Here is a 20,892-nt window from a genome sequence, read left to right on the forward strand (position 1 = left end):
AACCACCAATGTTTCTGTTCTTTGTATCTATAAATTTAGTTGTTTTTTCTTTACTTTCTGTCTTTCTTTTTAAGATTCCATATATAAGTGAGATCATGCGGTATTTGTCTTTCTCTGTCTGACCTATTTTCACTTAGCATAATTCCCTCAAGGTCCATCCATGTTGTTACAAATGGCAAGATTTCATTCCTATTTTAAAAATAAGTTTATTTATTTGGCTGCACTGAGTCTTTGCTACTTCTTTCTCTGGGGCTACTCTTCATTGTGGTGCGTGGGCTTCTCATTGTTGTAGCTTCTCTTGTTGCAGAGCATGGGCTCTAGGTGCACGGGCTCAGTAGTTGTGCCTCTCGGCCTCTAGAGCGCAGGCTCAGTAGTTGTGGTGCATGGGCTTTGTTGCTCCGCGGCATGTGGGATCTTCCTGGACCAGGGCTCGAACCCGTGTCCCCTGCATTGGCAGGCAGATTCTTAACCACTGCGCCACCAGGGAAGTCCTGATTTCATTCTTTTTTATGGCTAAATAATCATCCATTGTGTGTGTGTGTGTGTATACATATATATATATAACATATACAAATATATATATTTTATTTATCCATTCATTTATTGATGAACACAGGTTGTTTCCATATCTTGGCTAATGTAAGTAATGCTGCAGTGAACATGGCGAGGGTGCATATATCTTTTTCAGTTAGTGTTTTCCTTTCTTTTGTATAAATACCCACAAGTGGAATTGTTGGATCATATGGTAGTTCTACTTTTAATCTTTTGAGGAACCTTCATACTGTTCTCCGTAGTGGCTGCATCAATTTACATTCCCACCAACTGTGCAAGAGGGTTCCCTTTTCTCCACATCCTCACCAGCACTTTTTATTTCTTGTCTTTTTGATGACAGCCATTCTGACAGGTGTGAGGTGATATCTCATTGTGGTTTTGGTTTACATTTCCGGGATTGTTTTCTCTATTTCTTTTTCAGATATTTTGTTAGTGTGTAGAAACACAACTGATTTCTGTATATTGATTTTGTAATCCTGCAACTTTACTGAATTCATTGATTAGTTCAAACACTTTTTTTTTTTAATTTTATTTTTTATTATTATTATTTTTTGCGGTATGCGGGCCTCTCACTGTTGTGGCCTCTGCCGTTGCGGAGCACAGGCTCTGGACGCGCAGGCTCAGCGGCCAGGGCTCACAGGCCTAGCTGCTCCGCGGCATGTGGGATCTTCCCGGACAGGGGCACGAACCCGTGTCCCCTGCATCAGCAGGCGGACTCTCAACCACTGTGCCACCAGGGAAGCCCCCAAACACTTTTTTTGATGAAGTTGCAGTAATCATTTTTTTTCCTTTAGAATGTCTAGGCTTTTGAGCTAAGAAAGTTGTAGAATCTAAGTTCACAGTGTTTATGTGGTGATATGAGGGTGGGCAAGGAGGATGCATCTCAAAAAAGAATTTAGGAGCAAATAATTGAATTCTTCAGATAAAAATCCAGACCCTTCCCCAAAAATGATGTTTATTGGACATTAGCTACCATCCTCTGTTATCTAATAGAAATGATTAATTTGGCATAAGTGATTGACAGAATAAATTATACACCACATGCCTGGATTTGATTTTCTTTTCCCAGAACTGACCAACTGCATTAGTGGCTTGCTCTGCCAAGAACAAAATAAATATACTGGATTTTATGATAGTTAAATGCTTTTCAACTTGGAGCTTTTTGGCATTTCCTTTACTAGAACACAAGTTATTCAGTATCATATCAAATTGTGCAGTGGTACTTTTTTTTTACACTTTGAATATTCTTCAAATAGTAGAAAGTATAACCTTTATATCAGGAAATTGGGCTTTTTGAAATTAAACCAGACTAGTGGAATCTAGTCAGAAGATAATGTTTTTAGCAAAGGAGAGAAATAAAAATCTCACCTTTGAAACTTTGCTTCAGACTTCTTTTTGAATGTTTTTGAAAGTCCACTAATCTTTTTGGTCTAATTCAGTTTGTACATGGACTGACTCTGTGTTTTGAAAGATTTCAGTGTCAAAAGATGGGGCATTAAACCAATGAAATAAGATCTATTGATTAATTATTTTGAGAGAATAGTGTGATTAAGAATACAATTAAATGTAGCATTAAAGATTTAGAGTAGTACAGGATAATTTTGTAACAGTGAGGATCATTGAGAGAACTGGGAGGGAAGCCTTTAGAAAGGACAGACAGTTGTTTGCTAATGTGCCTGAGTGATGTGGAAGGGACTGTGTGACCTCTTTAGTCTCTGATTAGAAATAAAATGTTTAACCTCATTTTTCTTGACATTTGTCTTTTCTAGATTGTCAAAAGAGTGGGGAATAGTGAGGAAACCCCGATGATTGGAGACAAAGTTTATGTCCATTACAAAGGAAAATTGTCAAATGGAAAGAAGTTTGATTCCAGTCATGATCGAAACGAACCATTTGTCTTTAGTCTTGGCAAAGGTAAGAGGGTATTTTTTTTTTTGAGTTGTGTTTTGCTTAGATTTATTGCTATTTATATTATATGGGAGCTAGTGGATCCTATCCTTGCCAAAAGTAAAGATATTTTGGAGCAGTAGTTCTCATGGATCCTATCCTTGCCAAAAATAAAGATATTTTGGAGCAGTAGTTCTCAAAGTATGGCCCGTGGATCCCTGTGGGGTCCCTGAGATACTTTTAGGGGGTCCATAGTGTCAAAATTATTTTCATAATAATACTAAGATGTTTATTTATTTATTTATTTATTTATTTATTTATTTATTTATTTATTTTACTGTGTTGACATTTGCACCGATGGTACCAAGCTGCAATGGTGAATATTTGCTGGAGCCTTAGCACAAATCTAGGCAATGGCACCAAACTATACCATTAGTATGCCCTCACTCACTGTTCAAATAAGAAAAATAAAAGAAGGCCAGTATCACTTAAGAATGTCCTTGTAAAAAAAAAAAAAAAAAAAAAAAAGAATGTCCTTGATAAGGTGTAAAACATATTAATTTTATTAAATCCTAATCCTTGAGTTTCACATTGTTTTGATATTTTGTGACAGATGGGAGAGCACACATAAAGCACTTCTGCATCCCCAACTACAGTGGCTATCTCAAGGGAAAGCACTTGTGTACTTGTTTTAGTCGAGAGCTGAACTAGCTGCATTTTTTCCATAAAGCAGCATTTTTCTTTTTTTTTTTTTTGAGGTACGCAGGCCTCTCACTGTTGTGGCCTCTCCTGTTGCAGAGCACAGGCTCTGGACACGCAGGCTCAGCGGCCATGGCTCACGGGTCTAGCCGCTCCGCGGCATGTGGGATCTTCCCGGACCAGGACGTGAACCCGTGTCCCCTGCATCGGCAGGCAGACTCTCAACCACTGCGCCACCAGGGAAGCCCGAAGCACCATTTTTATTTGAAAGGGCAAACTATGATTATTCAGACTTGATTTTTCCCTATTTGGCAGATATTTTCTCGCAAATGAATGAAGTGAGCCTGTCCCTTCAAGGACAACAACTGACAGTATTTGTTGCCATTGAGTTTTCAAGTGAAAATTACAGTTTCGGAAAATTTGTATCTGCTACTCAGAGCTCGACAGCTTCCCAAAACTTAAAAGACTTCTGTTGAGATCAATGAGTATTAATGAATGTGATTTTTAAAATATCATGAAATGAAATGTGTTAACATTTGGAAGATTGTGTGACTCAGTGAACAATATTTTCCCAATGACCAATGCAAGACGTTATAAAATTATGCATGAGTAAAAGGTCCATTTGATGTGTAAGCTAGACCAATGGATTTTAACGTAACATAATATGAAAAGTTCATTGATAACGGTTTCAGATTCCACATTGCAACTAACCTTTATGAAACTACCACTTGTCCAGTTTTGATGTAGTATCAGATTATATTCATCATTATCTGAAAAGGCTATTAAAAAACTCCTATCTTTTCTAATTATATGTGCGGGTTTGGATTTTTTCCATATACTTCAGCCAGACATTGCAACAGTAGGTATGAGAATCTGGTTGTCTTTTATTAAGTCAGACACATTTTACATTTGTAAAGTGATAAAACAACGTCACTCTTCTCACAAATTTTTTTCTTTTGGGAAATATAGTTATTTTCCATAAAAATAATTTATGTTAACATATGAGGTTATTGTTATTTTAAATGAACTGGTAAATAACTGTTAAAAAATTTTTTAAATACGGTAAATATCAATAGATACAGCATACAAACAAAAGGACTTAGGGTCTTCAATTTTTAAGATATAAAGGGGTCCTGAGGGAAAAAAGTTGAGAACCACTGTTTTAAAATCTTAAATGTGATTTTTTACTAATTTCTTTACAAATGCTTTTAAATGTCTTCAGTTAATTTAGTATTCTTATTTTTTTTAATCTTGGAAGAAGAAGAATAGCCCATACATCAAATTGAACTTTGTGGACCATGTGGCTTGTTGGAAGTTAGTGGCTGAATTACAGAGTCATTTTATTCTTATCTGCCACAGATATAGCAGACTTCTAGTTTGTTCCCAGATCAAGTGTAGGAGAAAAGGGGCGATCCCCCTCATTCACCACCATGGCTCAGTGTTGAATAATTCCTTTCTTTTTCTGACTCTACACCTTAGTTGAGTTGCTCGCTAAGCAAGGATGTGGGACAGGAAACAGCAAGTAGCTAAGGAGTTAAACTCTTTCTGCCTCTCTGCCTTCCCTGGTACCCACAGGCATTTGTATGTCATGGTGATTTCTGCTTCCTGTACAGCTGTACTCTCTCCAAGCTCTAGTGCTGGCTGTGCCACTGCTCCCTTCTCCTTTGGGTCCTCAGTGAGTTAATGGCTCATGTGAGATTAATCTTGTGTTCAATAAGATAGCAATCAAAATCAAATACAGATTTTTTTTTCTTAACATAGCAGATAAGGATGACGATGAACAACTTTTTTTCATTTTTGTTGATGTAAGGATGTGAATTTCCAGGGCTACCAGCATGGCTGTGGCATCATTATTTAATTTAGATGACCTAAGAGTAAATGGCCTCATCAGACCTCTTTGTTCCCACTGCCCCCCGCCTTTGAATTTCTGTCTTGAAGAAGTTGGTAGGTTTAAGATAATAGGTCTCCTCTCAGCAGTTATCTTTGCAAGTAGACTTAGAATTGCTTCTCTACCCAGATTTTCTCAGTAAAACATGCAATGGTGAATGAGTCTTTCATCTTTCCTAGAATTTTGAGCAGAGAGAAAAGAGGCAACTTCCAGTTGACTTGGTACCTGTGGCACACCTATCTAGAGATAGTGTTGTCTCGGGGGAGAGCATCCAGCTGGGTGTTGGGAAGCCAGGGTTCCTGTCTTTGTTCTTTCCTGTGGTATGTTAACATGAGTAAGCCACCTAACCTTCCCTGCTCTTACAAAAAGGAAGCATCTGTAGAAGAGCTTTGAGATTAATCCTGAGTCTAAGATTCCATTCTTGTATATTCTGCAAAGAGTACAGGAACAAAAACTGTAAAGGACTAAACCCAACACAATTACAGAACCTTTAGAGGCCCCCTTAAGATGATAATTAGAAATATGAGACTAGAACAATATCCCTCTGGTAAAACTTCTATAACATAATGGGTTCAGTTGCCTATAAAACAAACATTGGTTAGGCAGTTTATAGTTTTATACCTATATGTTATGGCAGTAGCTACTTCATAACATAATGAAGAAAAATAATATAAATAACTGTAGCACAAATATTGTACATTGAACTCTCTTGATCCCTTATATTGTACCTCTCCCAAGGGAATAAATAGAAATATTTCAGTGGAAAGTCACACTGATTTTGGGGTTCTGTTGAGACTTCAGTATTTAAAATAGAATCATAGGGCTTCCCTGGTGGCACAGTGGTTGAGAGTCCGCCTGCCAATGCAGGGCACGTGGGTTCGTGCCCCGGTCCGGGAGGATCCCACATGCCGCGGAGCGGCTGGGCCTGTGAGCCATGGCCGCTGGGCCTGCGCGTCCGGAGCCTGTGCTCCACAACGGGAGAGGCCACAGCAGTGAGAGGCCTGCGTACCGCAAAAATAATAATAATAATAAAATAAAATAAAATAGAATCATAAGAACTTATCTATAAAAATTGCATTAAAAATACACGTACCATAAGTATAAATTTGAGGTATACCTACACATTGTTTGTACGTGTCTGTTGTTCTTTTCGTACCATCTTTGATACTCTGTGCTTCACTTCCCTCATATATAAAGTGATGATAATAATAGTATATACAATTATATGTTGAGGATTAAATAAGATATAGTATACACTGTTGCTTAGCACTCAGCCTAATACATAGTAAGCACTCAAATCTTTTATTACTGTTGTTGTTACAGTACTGGGATTATTGGCTGGCTTTACAATAGAGTGGCAAGAGCTGTGTTACAGCAGTTTGGGTCCTCACTCCTATTTACTATGCCTGCATACAGACCTTTTGAATGCTTAACCATCTTTTTTATCCCCAGGAAGTCTGGAAAAACAACAACTGGATCAATCTAAGACAATTGGTTATCACCACTACAGAATATGTTACAGATATTAGAATGATGATGGTTTCCCTCACTGGATTTTCTTAACTAAATCTTTGTTATATGTTCTGAATTCCTAGAACTGTGTCCATAACCCATCTTAAAAGAAGTTGAAATAAGAATGACTCAGGATTTTCAAGTATACTTCCACAACAGGGGTTCTGTTCTTTCCCTTTCCCTGTCTGCAGCAAATATGTTATCACTAAAATTGTGAAGGGATGGGTTTGGGGGCTGAAAGAATTGTATCTACCTCTGTTCTTATAAGTAAATCCAAGGACACTAAAGCTTCACCCCTTCCCCATCTACCCCTATAAAGGTCTGGTGATTTCTGATAAAAGGCTACTTCAGTGAAGTGGTTTTTCGTGCTCTTCGTATATGACTAACATGGTTGGGAATTATGAAGATAAAAATCCTCTCTCTTATATTCTTCCCCCAGATTTGAGAAGAGAAACAAACCAGTCATTTTGCATTTTTCACATACCTATACTTCTCTCTTACTATTGAGATTAAACCATAATGAAGTAAATATCAGTGATCTGCCTTTAACGTTAATCTTACCTTATTAGATGCATGATGACCCATGATTATTGGTAAAAACATCTTTTAATTTAGCAGTCATTAGCATATTGGAGTAAAAGAGAGAAAGTATATGTTGAAAGACTAATGGCTAATACTTTTTAAGTACTTATAGTGCCAGGCAAAGGGCTTAATGCATTATCTCATTTAATCCTCACACCAATCCTATTATTACTTTATAGATTTTTTTGTACAATTTATTTAGTATAGTTTAGGTGACAGTCATAGTAACATCTGTGTATAAGACTGAGTTTTTTATTGAGGTACTATTTACATATAATAAAACTTAACCCTTTTAAAGGGTATATAGCTTGATGAATTTGGGTAATAGTTGTGTAACCACCACCACAGTCAAAATATAGAACAGTTTCCTCACCCTAAAAAGTTTTCTTATGGACCCGGGGCCATGGAATCACTAATCTGACTTCTGTTACTATAGTTTTGCCTTTTCCAAAAGTTCATATAAATGGAATCATATGTCATCTTTGGCATTTGACTTCTTTCACTTAGCATAACGATTTTGAGATTCATGCATGTTGAATTGCCAAGTAGCATTTTACAAGTATGGAAACACCACAATTTGTTCATCCATTCAAAAAATCGGACATTGGGGTTGTTTCCATATGGGGGCTATTATGAATAATGTAATGAACATTCATATACCTGTCTTTGTGTGGCTATGTTGGGTAAATTTATTTTGGGGTAAATACCTGGGAGTGGACTTGTTGATCATATGGTAAAACATATGTTTAACTTTATAAGTTAATACCATACTGTTTTTTCAAAGTGGCTGTACCATTTTGCATTCTCACCAGCAGTGTTTGAGAGTTTGTTTTTCACATGCTTGTCAACCATTAGTACTATCAGTCTTTTTAACTTTAGCCATTTTAATGGGTGTGAAATGGTATCTCATTTTGGTTTTCAGTTGCATTTCCCTGGTAACTAGTCACATTGAGGGTATCTTTTCTTGTGCTTAGTGGACATTTGTATATTTTCTTTTGTGAAGTATCTGTTCAAATCTTTTGCCGATTAAAAAAAAACCAACAATCTTTTTGAGCTGTACTCAACAAGACAAGCACTTAATCAGATGTGTATTTTGCAAGTATGTTCTCCCAGTCTCTAGCTTGCCTTTTCATTTTCTTAATTGATCTTTCAAAGAACAAAAGTTTTTAATTTTGATGAAGTCCACTTTACCAATTTTTTAAAAATGTTTTAGGTACCTACTATGACCATTTTAGTTTTGGTTTGCTTTGGTTTTTTTGTTTACCTATGAGGAAACTAAGGTACAGAGGGAGATTAAGTAATTAGCCCAAAGTTAATACGGTAAAGTGGCAGAGCCAGGATTCAAAGCCAGGCAGTGTCTTTCAAGTTATGTTAGATCTTAAGGTTTAAAACTAGCCTAAACACTAGGTATAGAAACAAAGTAGGTGCTGGTCCAGCAGAATTTACTGAGTGCCTGCTGTACACCAGACATTTTTCTTACAGGAATGATGTAGTTAATGAGGTTTATCAAAAGCAAAATTATTGCTATTACATGCTTGGTATTGTGGGCCTAATTCCTATTTTTAAAGTTTTATTTTTATTTGAAGTGTATTTTTTTTCACATATTTTAGGCCTTGACAATGTTTTACAAGTAGTAAAATACACTTACCAGTAATGGGTAACCATGCAGCCAGCTGCTTGTGGGTTGTGGTTTAACCATGTGTTCCCTTTAAATTTCTATTGATACTCTTGCTCCACCATAAATATATTCTTAACATCTGTTAACTTTTTTTTTTAACCTGCAGTTTAGGAGCACTCAGGATTCAGAAAGAAGGCTTTTAGGCCAAAATATTTAATATTCCTAACCCTCCCCAAAAATGTGAGCCAGAAAGACAGCAAACTTTCAGAAAGTACTTTCTTTAGCTTTACCTGGTACTTTCTAATAGAGTAAGAATGATTCCAGTTTCATCGCCGAGTGGATATTAAGGAGAAGCTAATTTAGGCAGGGGTGAGAGCAGACTGGGAGAAGCTAACACATTTCTAACTCCATTTAAATTAGATACTGCAGCACGGACCGTGTTCCTTTATTGAGTATAGTATTGTGGTTTTAAGTTCTTTGGGAAATAAAAAATAAGCAAGACATGACTCCTGCCTTCAGGTATCTAGCAGTTTAGCCTGGCAGAGTTGATCATTAAGGTTGTCCCAGCACAGATTATTTTCACCCCGTTTTTGAAATGATAAGCCATGACGGTGGGGAGAGATTATCTGGTGATCAGTTTTCTTAGTAATTTAATAGAGAAATGGCAAAAATAGAATGTAACATAAGACATATGAACACTTTAAAAGAATCTTAACATATAAACGAGTTTGTTGAATTCATAATCAGATACTTTTGGTAGGGAATAGGGATGATTATCAGAGCCCTTTTATAAGACATTTAAAAATAAGACTAAATAAAATTTATAAGAGGAAAAAAATACACAGGAAAAACTTTGCTTTATCTAGCATAAAAAGAAAGACAATGTCAATATTATCAATGGTTTCAAATGCAAACATGCATTTAAAGGTTAGATAGTCGATAATTTTATCAAGGATGCCAAGACTGTTTATTGAGGAAAGGACAGTCTTTTCAACAAACGATGCTAGGAAAACTAGATATTCACATGCAAAAGAATGAAGTTAGACCCTTACTTTACATCACATACAAAAATTAACTCGAAATGAATCAAAGATATATATGACTTAAAACTGTATTTTCTTAGAAGAAAACTTGGAGGCAAAGCTTCTTGACATTAGATTTGGCAATGATTTCTCGGATGTGACACCAACAGCAAGGCAGCAAAAGTAAAAACTACATAAATTGGACTACATCAGAATTAAAAACTGTGCATCAAAGAATACAATAATGGAGTGAAAAGGCAGCCTAAAGAATGGGAGGAAATATTTGCAAATCATGTATGTGACAAGGGGTTAATATCCAGAATATATAAAGAACTCCTATAATCCAACAACCAGAAAACCTCAAATAACCTGCTTATAAAATGGACAATGGACTTAAATAGACATTTCCCTAAAGAAGATATACAAAAGGACTACAAGCATATGAAACGATGCTCTACATCACTAAATCATTAGGGAAATACAAATCAAAACCACAGTGAGAGGGACTTCCCTGGTGGTCCAGTGGTTAAGACTCTGCACTCCCAATGCAGGGGCCATGGGTTTGATCCCTGGTCAGGGAACTAAGATCCTGCCTGCCGTGTGGCACAGCCAAAAAAAAAATTTAACAATATTGCCTCACATCATCAGGTACTATTTTAAAAAAAAGAAAAAGAAATTTGCAAGTGTTAGCAAGTTGTGGAGAAATTGAAACCCCCGTGCACTGTTGGTGGGAATGTAAAATAGTGTAGCCACTATGGAAAACAGTATGGTAGTTCCTCAAACAATTAAAAATAGAGTTAACCTATGATCCAGCAATTCCACTTCTCCGTATATACCAGGGTCCTAATGAGATATGTGTACACCCATATTTGTAGCATTATTCATTATAGCTGAAAGGTGGAAGCCACCCAAATGTTTGTCTATAGACAAATGGATAAACAAAATGTCTTATGTACATACAATGGTATATTTCTATAAAGGAGTATTATTCACATGGGACAAAACTGATGAACCTCGAGGACATTACACTAAGTGAAATAAACCAGTCACAAATAGACAAATACTGCATGATTCCACTTACATCTAGAGAAATGTAGAGTAATCAAATTCATAAAAACAAAGTAGAATAAAATTCTTGCCGGAGCTTGGGACAGGAGGAAAAGAAGAGTTGCTTAATAAGTAGACCTCTAGTGTTGCAAGATGAAAAGTTCTGGACATTGGTTGCACAACAGTGTGAACATACTTAACTGTGCACTTAACAGCTGAAATGGTCATTTTTATGTATTTTACCACAATTTAAAAAATTTTTAATCAATAAAAAAGAATGTTCTAAAATGGTCACTATAGTCTATTATAAGTGAAAGTATTCAGTGATTAATTTAAAATGTTATATTTTAAAACGTGTTGCATGATATTTTAATAGACTTTATTTTTTTAGAGCAGTTCTAGGTTCACAGCAAAAATTGAGCGGAAGGTACAGAGATTTCCCGTGTACCCCCTGCCCCGCCATGTGCATAGCCTCCCCCTCTTATCAGCACCGCCTCCAGGATGGTGCACTTGTTACAGTTGATGAACCTACAGTGAGCCTATAAAATTTGATTTTGATTTTCTTAATCAGAAAAAATTATATAATATTCTTCAGAGAGAAGAAAAATACAGTGCATTGCTTTTATACTGGGCTTTGTACACTTTTAACGTTTCACTTCCCTATAGTTAGGTATATATAAAAAGCATTTACACTTAAAGATAGATACATTATATATTTGTGTAAATATATATTCTTTTTTTTAATAAATATATATTCTTATTTCAGATTTTGTTACTAATGGAATAGGACTACTGAAGTTGATAAATTGTGTTTGAGCCAGTAAAATTGAAGTCTAGAACAAGTGGAAGAATAAATTGCGTTTATATATTCTTGGTGTATTATACCTACAGTTAAGACCCTAAAGATCAAAAGATCCCAAAGATCAAGAATCTTAAAAATGTTTATGCTTTGACCCAGTAATTCTACTTCTAGGAATTGAATCTAAGGAAATACGGTAGAAGCTTGCTTAACCAACTCCAGACTAACTGCTGCTCTCCATTCTACTTGTAAATACACTGAGTGACACCGCTAGTTTCATATTCTTCACTGTGGCCCTGCACTATGCTTCAGCCAGTTGAGTGAGCCTTGTCAATGCCCTCCACCCACAGACCACTAGGAACACAACTATAGTGAACAAGTTGGGTTTATTACTCGTAGGGAGGTAGACTGCACACCATGGGAAACTGGAGGTGTCTCAGAGTGTTCAGAAGGTCTTTTTATAGGATTTGGACTTGTATTAGGTGATTTGGGGAAGAGTTTAAGGAAGAAGGGATTTGCTCTGGATTGGATATTGTTGGGATGCAGGTGATTCTTTGGGTATCTTAGTAAATCTTATCTAGGAGGAGGGCTGACTGGAGTGAGACTAAAGCTACACCTGTAGAGAAGCAGAAGTCACTCATGTCACCAGGAGAGGGGGATGTTTGGTATTTTGTAGGTTGCACAGGGACCTTGTTTTTTGTCCATGCTCAGACAAAATTTTGAAGTGTTCTTGTTTTGTCTCACTTTTTCATGGTCTCAGAGTGACCTTGTCTGACGTTGATGTTTTGTGAGATTGTTATGTCCAACAGGAGAATAACATGGCTTGGCTGTGTGCCCCAGTCCAGCTTCAGAATCACCAAGGCCTAGCTGTAAGTGTCGGGCAGTTTCCAGACATTAGGGTGTGCTTTTTTCTTCCTCAGACTCTTATTAAGAATCAGTCTAAACTTGTTTATATCCATTGTCCTTTTTGTAATTATATAAGTTCATTAGATAGTATATAAAACTCTGAAATTAGTGTAATAAGAAATGGGACTTATTTCTTTGAAAACTGAGTTGAACATCTTTGGAAAGACTTATTAAAGTGAATTGCTAAAAGCCTTTTTTAAATAGCTATTGAGGGACTTCCCTGGTGGTCCAGTGGCTAAGACTCCAAGCTTCCGATACAGGTGGTCTGGGTTTGATCCCTGGTCAGGGAACTAGATCTCACATGCTGCAAGTAAGAGTTCACATGCCGCAACTAAAAGATCCTGCGTGCCACAACTAAGACCCAGGGCAGTCAAATAAATAAATAAATATCTTTTAAAAAATGGCAGTTGCGGGCTTCCCTGGTAGCGCAGTGGTTGAGAGTTCGCCTGCCGATGCAGGGGACGCGGCTTCGTGCCCTGGTCCGGGAGGATCCCACATGCCGCGGAGCGGCTGGGCCCGTGAGCCATGGCCACTGAGCCTGCGCGTCCGGAGCCTGTGCTCTGCAGCGGGAGGGGCCCCAGCAGTGAGAGGCCCGCGTACTGCCAAAAAAAAAAAAAAAAAAGGTAAAAAATGGCAGTTGCATTAGGGGTGGGTAAACGCTAGGTGAAATAAGTAGGCCATTCAGTACACATTTTTACCAGAAGGATTCCACATACTGATTGCTTTTTACAAGTGTTTCCTACTTCTTACTTCACTTTAAAGAAATCCATGTTGTAAGTTGCAAATGATATGCCGTAAGTGTGATTTATATAGTAAAGATGATATAGAACTCTTATCACTTGTCACACGCAGACAAGGCCTTGGACTTCTATCACAGGATTAGTGAATTAATATACTTTGATAGGTTTTAAGTTTAAAAAAAGTTTGAGGTTGTATATGTTCATTTTTATGATTCCTCACTTAAAGCAACATTTTAAATTAACCTACAACCATAGTCCTAATGTGTCAGGTAAGAGGCTTTCATTATGCAAAAAAAAAAATCATGTGAAGATTTGGGTGCAGAGTTGTTTATTGCAACTTAATAAGAGTAAAAAAAAAAAGCAATTTAAATATTTATTAGTGGGAGTAATGAAATTATGGCATATTTAAAAGATGAAATAGTAAATAGCATATAGTTATTAAAAGTCATGTTTTCAGGTATTATCTTTTAACAAGAAAAATGCTCATATAATGTGAAATGCAGAGTAGGCTACAAAACCAAATAAACTATGATCAGAATTTTAAGAATGTATATATAAAAAATTTAATATGTAAACAAAGTATACATACACAATTGGAAGAAAACGAGCCAAGAAATTGACAGTTTACCCCAGATGCTGAAATTTCAGAGGTTTTTTTATTCTCTGTGCTTTTATATACTTTCCAACTGTTCTATAATGAGTATGTATTATTATTTTTTAAATCAGGGGGAAGTGCTTTTTAAGAAAAGAGGCCCAAGATTGGCAATTTTAGAAATATACCTGTGTTCATATCAGTCTGGCTCTTTGCTCAGCGTGTTTCCTTCAGTGTCTAAAGCTGAGTGTTTAAAAGAAGCTTTAATGTTCCTGAATGAGAAGAAGAGCCAAAGGCATAGGCATGATTTATTCAGCTTGAGGCTCCTGTGGATTTAATAGCCAGGCTGACGTTTCCAACTTCTAAGGCCTAGCATAGGCATCATCTGTGAAGTAAGCTTTTGCTGACTGTTCCAACCCCACCCCAAGGCAAAAGCCCCTGTTTGTACTCTTATGTTAGTGTTCACTATGCTTAAAAAAATCAGGGCAGGTATCTTTCTGCTCCACTAGCCATACTACATTGCATGTTTCTTGGAAGGAAGAAGAGAACAGCCACCTTTGTATTTTTAGTACCTAGACAGACCTTTGCTCCTCAGTAATTGGCTGAATGCCTTGAACAAATGTACAGTAGTAACCCCATAGTATAAAGATTTCCTGAAAGAGGGTGTAAGGTATTTGTCTTAAAATATCGGAGTTGAGAGTAAAAAAAAAAATTGTTCTAAATGGCCCACGCTAAAGCCATTGCAGTCTTTGAAGAGCATCAGTGACAGTAGAGCAGCCTGTCAACAGCAGACTTTACATTTCTTCTGATGATTCTAGACTGTTTTCACATTGGAACCGTGTGTGGGCATATAAATTGGTGTAGCCCTTTTGAAAGGGCAGTTGGGCAATATCTATCAAATGGAAAGTGCACATCACCTTTGCACTTCCAGGAATTTACCTTCCAAATATACTTGCACAAAATAGGCAAACATAAGGGACAAAAATTCTTATTAGAGTACCGTTGGCAATGTATCTCAATAGTAGAGTGACTGCAATATTACGAAGCCACTGAGAATGAAGTAGGTCAGTATGTATTTACGATGATGATAACTGTCCTTTATTAAATACATATTATATGCCAGGCACTTGACATATTTTATCTAATAATTCTTGTAATAACTATATGGCAGGTACTATTATTATCTACATTTTGCAGATGAGGAAACTTGCACAAGGTCACACAACTAATATGGGGCCGACCTGGTATTCTAATTTAGTCAGTCTGATGTTAAAGCAGGCTGCACGTCTAACCCCTAAAACGCATATCCTATCTGCTGATGGATAAAGATATGTATATACACATAAATGAATAAATTTTAAACATTATATATTTATTTATAACATATTTCTATATAATTAAAATATATATCTGTGTAATGAGAAAACAGTTCAGAACTGAATGTATAGTATGCTGTCATTTGTGTTTTAAATTTTTTTAAAAGCGACAGCACACAGTGGATGGGTACAAAAAAAACATAACAGTGGCTTCTTTTAAGGAGGGAATGGATGACCTTTTACCTTTCACTTATGTCTTTCTCTCATGTGTGTTTTAATAATTGGCATGTATACCTTATATACACTTTTAACTAAAATAAGTGTATCTGATATTTTGAAAAGTTGTAATGCCTAAGACTAAGCTGAAGTCATGAGTCACAAATGCTTTGTCCATATCTACTTACATACCTTAGTATAGGGTTCCCCTTATTCTAATCATCCTTACTCTAATCCTAACATCAGTTCTCAGTTCAAGATAATAGCTCTCTTCAAAATTCACCTTCTCTGGAGTTCATTGCTTATTACCTGATCTCACTTTGAATACTTAAGTCTTTGACATAGCACCTCAAATGTATATATTATCCCTTGAAATTTTGTACATTTTCTATTGTTTCCCAAAGGATTTGGGACTGCTTATTGTGAGATACAATTACAATTATGTGGGTTAATATAGTTTTACAGCTGAGCAGTAAGCTTTGTTTCCTGGAAGTAGGAAAAAAAAAAATTCTGAGTTCTGCACTTCTTGTGATTTGGCAAAAAAGGATACATATCATTCTGTTTTTTTTAGAAAAACAAAACCCACTTTTTTTCTTACTCTAAATTTTGAGAAGAAATCTGTTTCATGGGCCTTTTTATACAATTTATACTTTTCCGGTTTCTTGTTTGTTGTTTTTGTCTGCCCAACTAAATTATAAGCTTTCTTAGGACAAATTCCATTTTCTATACTATTTTTGTTCCATTTCTGCCTAGAAAACACGCACTTATTCTTATGGTTGAAATTATAAATTAAGCAACAACTGCAGCCCAGCCACATTTCAAAGATGATGTTACTGCCACTTTTCAAAGACTTAGTCTTTGAGTAGTTTAGAAACTGATACTACTTTCATCCTTCTCAGCAGAGAATCTTCTCTGATAGCCCTCAAAAAAAAAATCACAATTTATTTCTTAGTGTATAGGTCTCACTGAGGGTTTTTTTAGCCCCTACTTCCTAGCTGAATAGTATGTAAGGAATTGGAAATTCGTTTGAACTTTTGTTTCGTGACAATTAAGTCTTTTAAAATATGGCTTATAGCTTTCAACCACTTTTTCCTTTCTCCTAGGCCAAGTTATCAAGGCATGGGACATTGGGGTGGCTACCATGAAGAAAGGAGAGATCTGTCATTTACTGTGCAAACCAGAATATGCATATGGCTCGGCTGGCAGTCTCCCCAAAATTCCCTCGAATGCAACTCTCTTTTTTGAGGCAAGTATGTGTGTGATGTTGCCTTGTTAGCATCTGCTCTACTATAGTGCTGGCTCCAAAGCAACAGGCAGTGGAACAAGGAGCTGAGCTTGCTATTGAGAATCAGATCCAACTTATTTATTTTGGAGCTTGGCTTCTTGAATTGTTTCCCACAAACCCAAGGGATGTGTGCCAGTGCTTTCTTAGAAACGTGTCTCTGGCAGAAAACGGTCATATCCAAATAAACAAAAGACAACAGGCTTAGAAATAAAGGTTCTGGTCAGTGGTGTGAGTTATGACATACTCAAACCTGATCAGAAGACAGGATGGAAATGTGGGAGATACATGTTGAAATACACCTAAAGCTATAAAGCAAGTTGTAAAGCTATTTTCATATTACAGAGGTTTATAAATGTCACAGATCTCACTTCCTCATTAGAAGCAGTAGATGGTGATAAAATGGTATTCATTGTGTTGAATTATACATATTTGGCCATACCTAATTAAAAAATTAAAGAGGGGAAATGCCTAAAACATTGTAACTAGGTAAAATACACCTTTAGTTGGTTGTAGGCCTGATTCATAAGCTTTAGTCTTAATTTTAAGAAGGGCATCCCATGAATCTGGGGAGAAAAAGTGGTGGCCTCTAGAGTCAGACAAAACAGTCTGGGCCAGACTGTGTCACTCTGGCGTTTTGCCCACAAGGCAGTTTTCCTAGTATTTCCTGTCTGTCTTTGCACTGCAGCCCCACAGGATGTAGTCCTAGACATTATCATTACATGAAGTTTCTTTCCAGGTATTGAAAAGTGTAGTGTTCTTTTTTCCCTACTTTTCCAATAATTAAGAAGCACAGGTAAATATAAAACAGAGTTTTATTTTGTAAAATGAAAGGAGAGTGGTTGCCCTTGCCTTTAAGTATGTTAAATTGGCTTTTTTGGTCTGTTCTCAGTCAGATCCTTTTTTCCTTTCTAGATTGAGCTTCTTGATTTCAAAGGAGAGGACTTATTTGAAGATGGAGGTATTATCCGAAGGATCAAACGGAAAGGAGAAGGGTATTCAAACCCAAACGAAGGAGCGACAGTAGAAAGTAAGTACTGCTGTGAGAGGGAACTGGTCCTTAAAAGTTGGGTTCCAATTATGTGGATGAAATGGAGATTTTGTTTTAAAAAATCTGTTTATGAAAATAAATATATTGAATATATATCTCTTAATAGTTTTAAATTCAACATTTATTTAAAAGTGACTTCATTTAGTAAATATTCATTCAACCTGTGTGTGCCAAGAACTGTACCAGCCTCTTCAAACTCAAAACAATGAGTAAAAGGTAAGCCCATCCATCAATGAATTCTTGGTCTGTGGACTCCTTGGTGTGCCAACAGTTATATCAGTTGCCTTATATATTATTTATTTATTTCTCACAATAACCTTTTGAGTTATGATTAATTATCCCTAGGTGAGAAAAGTGAGTTCAGAGAAGTTATGTAAATTACCCAAGGTTACAGAGTTACCAAATAGAGTAGTAGATTGTAATGCCCGTCAGGGCATCAAACCCATTTCACTGGCTGTCATTAAGATAAAAAACAGTTCATCATTTTAGTTAGATCAAAACAGGAGAATAGTTTATTCTGTTCTGTGTCAGGAGACCTGGGTTCAAGCTCTGCTTTGTCATTTATTGAGTGACCTGAAGCTATTCCATTTTCTTCATTTGCTAATAAGTTGGATATAAGGACAGGGCTGAGGACTGGGTTAACTGAGCCCCCGTCCACCCTCCCAGAGGGAGGTGTACACACATTGTGTGTACACACATTGTGTGTACACTACTTGTTACTTTATATTCTAATCAGCATCTGCCCATTTCCCTAGTATACAGTGAGTGCTGGAGGACCAGAATCTTTCTTCATCTTTTTGTTTCCAGCATCACCTACAGAGCCTTACACACATTTGTTGTTCAGTAAATGCTTTCTGCATGGATAAATGTTTGCAAGATGGCATTTACTGAGTTGAAGTACGTCAAAAAAGACAGTAGTGAGAAAACAAATACTTCCATTTAAAAAAATCAAGGGAGGGCTTCCCTGGTGGCGCAGTGGTTGGGTTCCACCTGCCAATGCAGGGGACGCGGGTTCAATCCCTGGTCCGGGAGAGCAACTGGGCCCGTGTGCCACGGCGAGGAGTGGCCCCCGCTTGCCACAGCTGGAGGGGACCCGTGTGCAGCAGCGGGGATCCGATGCAGCCAAAGATGAATAAATAGAACAAATAAATTAAAAAAAATTTTTTTTTAAGTTATAAAAAAAAAAAGTCAAGGGAATTCCCTGGTGGTCCAACGGTTAGGACTCGGCACTTTTACTGCTATGGCCCGGGTTCAGTCCCTGGTTGGGGAACTAAGATTTTGTAAGCTGCGTGGCGCAGCCAAAAAAACTTTTTAAATTTTAAAAAGAAACAAATACTTCCCTTAAAAAATAAAATCACTGGGTTTCCCTGGTGGTGCAGTGGTTAAGAATCTGCCTGCCAGTGCAGAGGACACGGGTTCCAACCCTGGTTCAGGAAGTTCCCACATGCTGCAGAGCAACTAAGCCAGTGTGCCACAACTACTGAGCCTGCGTTCTAGAACCCGCGAGCCACAACTACTGAAGCCCACGCACGTAAAGCTGGTGCTCCGCAACAAGAGAAGCCACAACAATGAGAAGCCTGCGTACCGCAATGAAGAGTAGCCCCCGCTCACCACAACTAGAGAAAGCCTGCATGCAGCAACAAAGACCCAACACAGCCAAAGATAAATAAAATAAAAAGAATTTTTAAAAAAATCAAATTACTAAATAAGGATGGCAGCGTGAACTATTGATATTATCAATATAAAAGGCCTAAAGAGTTCATTTTTAAAATGTAAACTAGAATAGTTGATTTTCTCATCTTTAATGTTGCGTGTTGAACCACAACATTATTTTACATTCTACTTTGAATGCATGTTTCATTTCCATGAGTCTGGCAAATTAGTTCAAATTTAGTTTTTTTTTTAATTGGAAAGTTATAAATAGTATTACTGTTCTGTTGTAGTTAAAGTGTTTAGATAGTTATCACTCTTGATAAGTTTTAGAATAAATGAAGAAGAGCTCAGGTGTATAGTGTTGGAGAAATACCTGGACCAGGAGCCGGAAGATAGGGTTCAGGCTTTGGCCCACTCTAACTAGACGTTGCCTTTCTGGCATCAGCTTCTTTCCTGTCCAGTGATGCAGGGGTAGACTCCTTAATTTCTAAGGTCCTACTAGCCCGAAAAATTCCTGATAGAATTCTAAATGTTTATGAAAGTTATAGGAATGATAGAAAATTCTCCTCAATATATTAACAAGAACTTAAAAATCTTGTCTATAACATGTATTTTAAATTTTTATTATGAAAACTTTCAAACATATACAGAAGTAGAGGGTTTTTTCCCCCTGTGATACAGTGACTCCCCAGATTTAACAAGTTATATATTTTAAAATTGGAGGGTTTTGTCAACTAAATTAAAAGGAAGAGCTTCCCAGTTATAGGCAATACCACAAAACTACCACTGTAGAGTTAACTTTGGAGCAGGCTAAATTAAATCAAATCTTGCTTTTGGTAATATTTTCAATTGGAGTCATTTTTTTAACTTTTCATTTTGAAATAATTTTTGACTTCTGGAAAAGTTGCAGAACTAGTACAGAGAATTTCCTTATATGCTTCACCCAGCTTCTCCTAATGTTGACATCTTACTTAACCACAGTACTTTTATCAAAATCAGGAAATTAACATTGATTCAGTGCTATTAACTATTCTACAAATCTTACTTGAATTTCACCTGTTGCCACGCTGATGTCCTTTTTCAAGTCCACCATCAAATTCAGGATCCAACATTGTAATTTAGTTGTCATGTCTCTTTGTCTCCTCCAATCTGTGACAGCTGATCAGTCTTTGTGTTTTTCATGAGTTTTAACACTTTTGAAGTTAAAGTTAAATAATTGAAGGCCAATTATTGTAGAATATCCCTTAATTTGGGTTGGTTTGATGTTTTCCCCTGATTAGATTGAGGCTATGCATATTTGGAAAAATACATAAGTGATGTGCCCATCTCAGTTCATCATTATCAGGAAGTACATGACATTGATGTCTCATTACTGTTGATGTTACCTTGGGCCACTTGGTTAAGGTGGGGTCCGCCATGTTTCTCCACTGTAAAGTTACTATTTTTCTCTCTCTAGTTACTAAGTATCTCACTGGGAAGGAAATACTTGGAAACTATTCAGATAACCTCTTTTACATCACACCTTCACAC

General features: G+C 36.8%; 1 protein-coding gene and 1 long non-coding RNA gene across 12 annotated transcripts in view; both read left to right on the top strand.

Annotated features, from left to right (window-relative positions):
* The window catches only part of FKBP5 (FKBP prolyl isomerase 5), a 98,798-nt gene that overhangs the window by 46,237 nt on the left and 31,669 nt on the right, over positions 1-20,892 (top strand). For all 11 annotated transcript variants that reach the window (XM_067753213.1, XM_067753210.1, XM_067753209.1 and 8 more), the window contains 3 exons: positions 2,322-2,466; positions 16,480-16,622; positions 17,574-17,688. In XM_067753213.1, the coding sequence (XP_067609314.1) occupies positions 2,322-2,466; positions 16,480-16,622; positions 17,574-17,688 (403 nt within the window). The remainder of the gene's footprint in view (positions 1-2,321; positions 2,467-16,479; positions 16,623-17,573; positions 17,689-20,892) is intronic.
* Positions 11,505-13,585, top strand: LOC137232076 (uncharacterized). The gene is made up of 2 exons (XR_010946865.1): positions 11,505-12,367; positions 13,094-13,585. It is a non-coding gene; the product is annotated as an uncharacterized lncRNA (long non-coding RNA).

The sequence above is a fragment of the Pseudorca crassidens genome, chromosome 10, assembly GCF_039906515.1.
Source record: "Pseudorca crassidens isolate mPseCra1 chromosome 10, mPseCra1.hap1, whole genome shotgun sequence".
NCBI lineage: Eukaryota > Metazoa > Chordata > Mammalia > Artiodactyla > Delphinidae > Pseudorca > Pseudorca crassidens.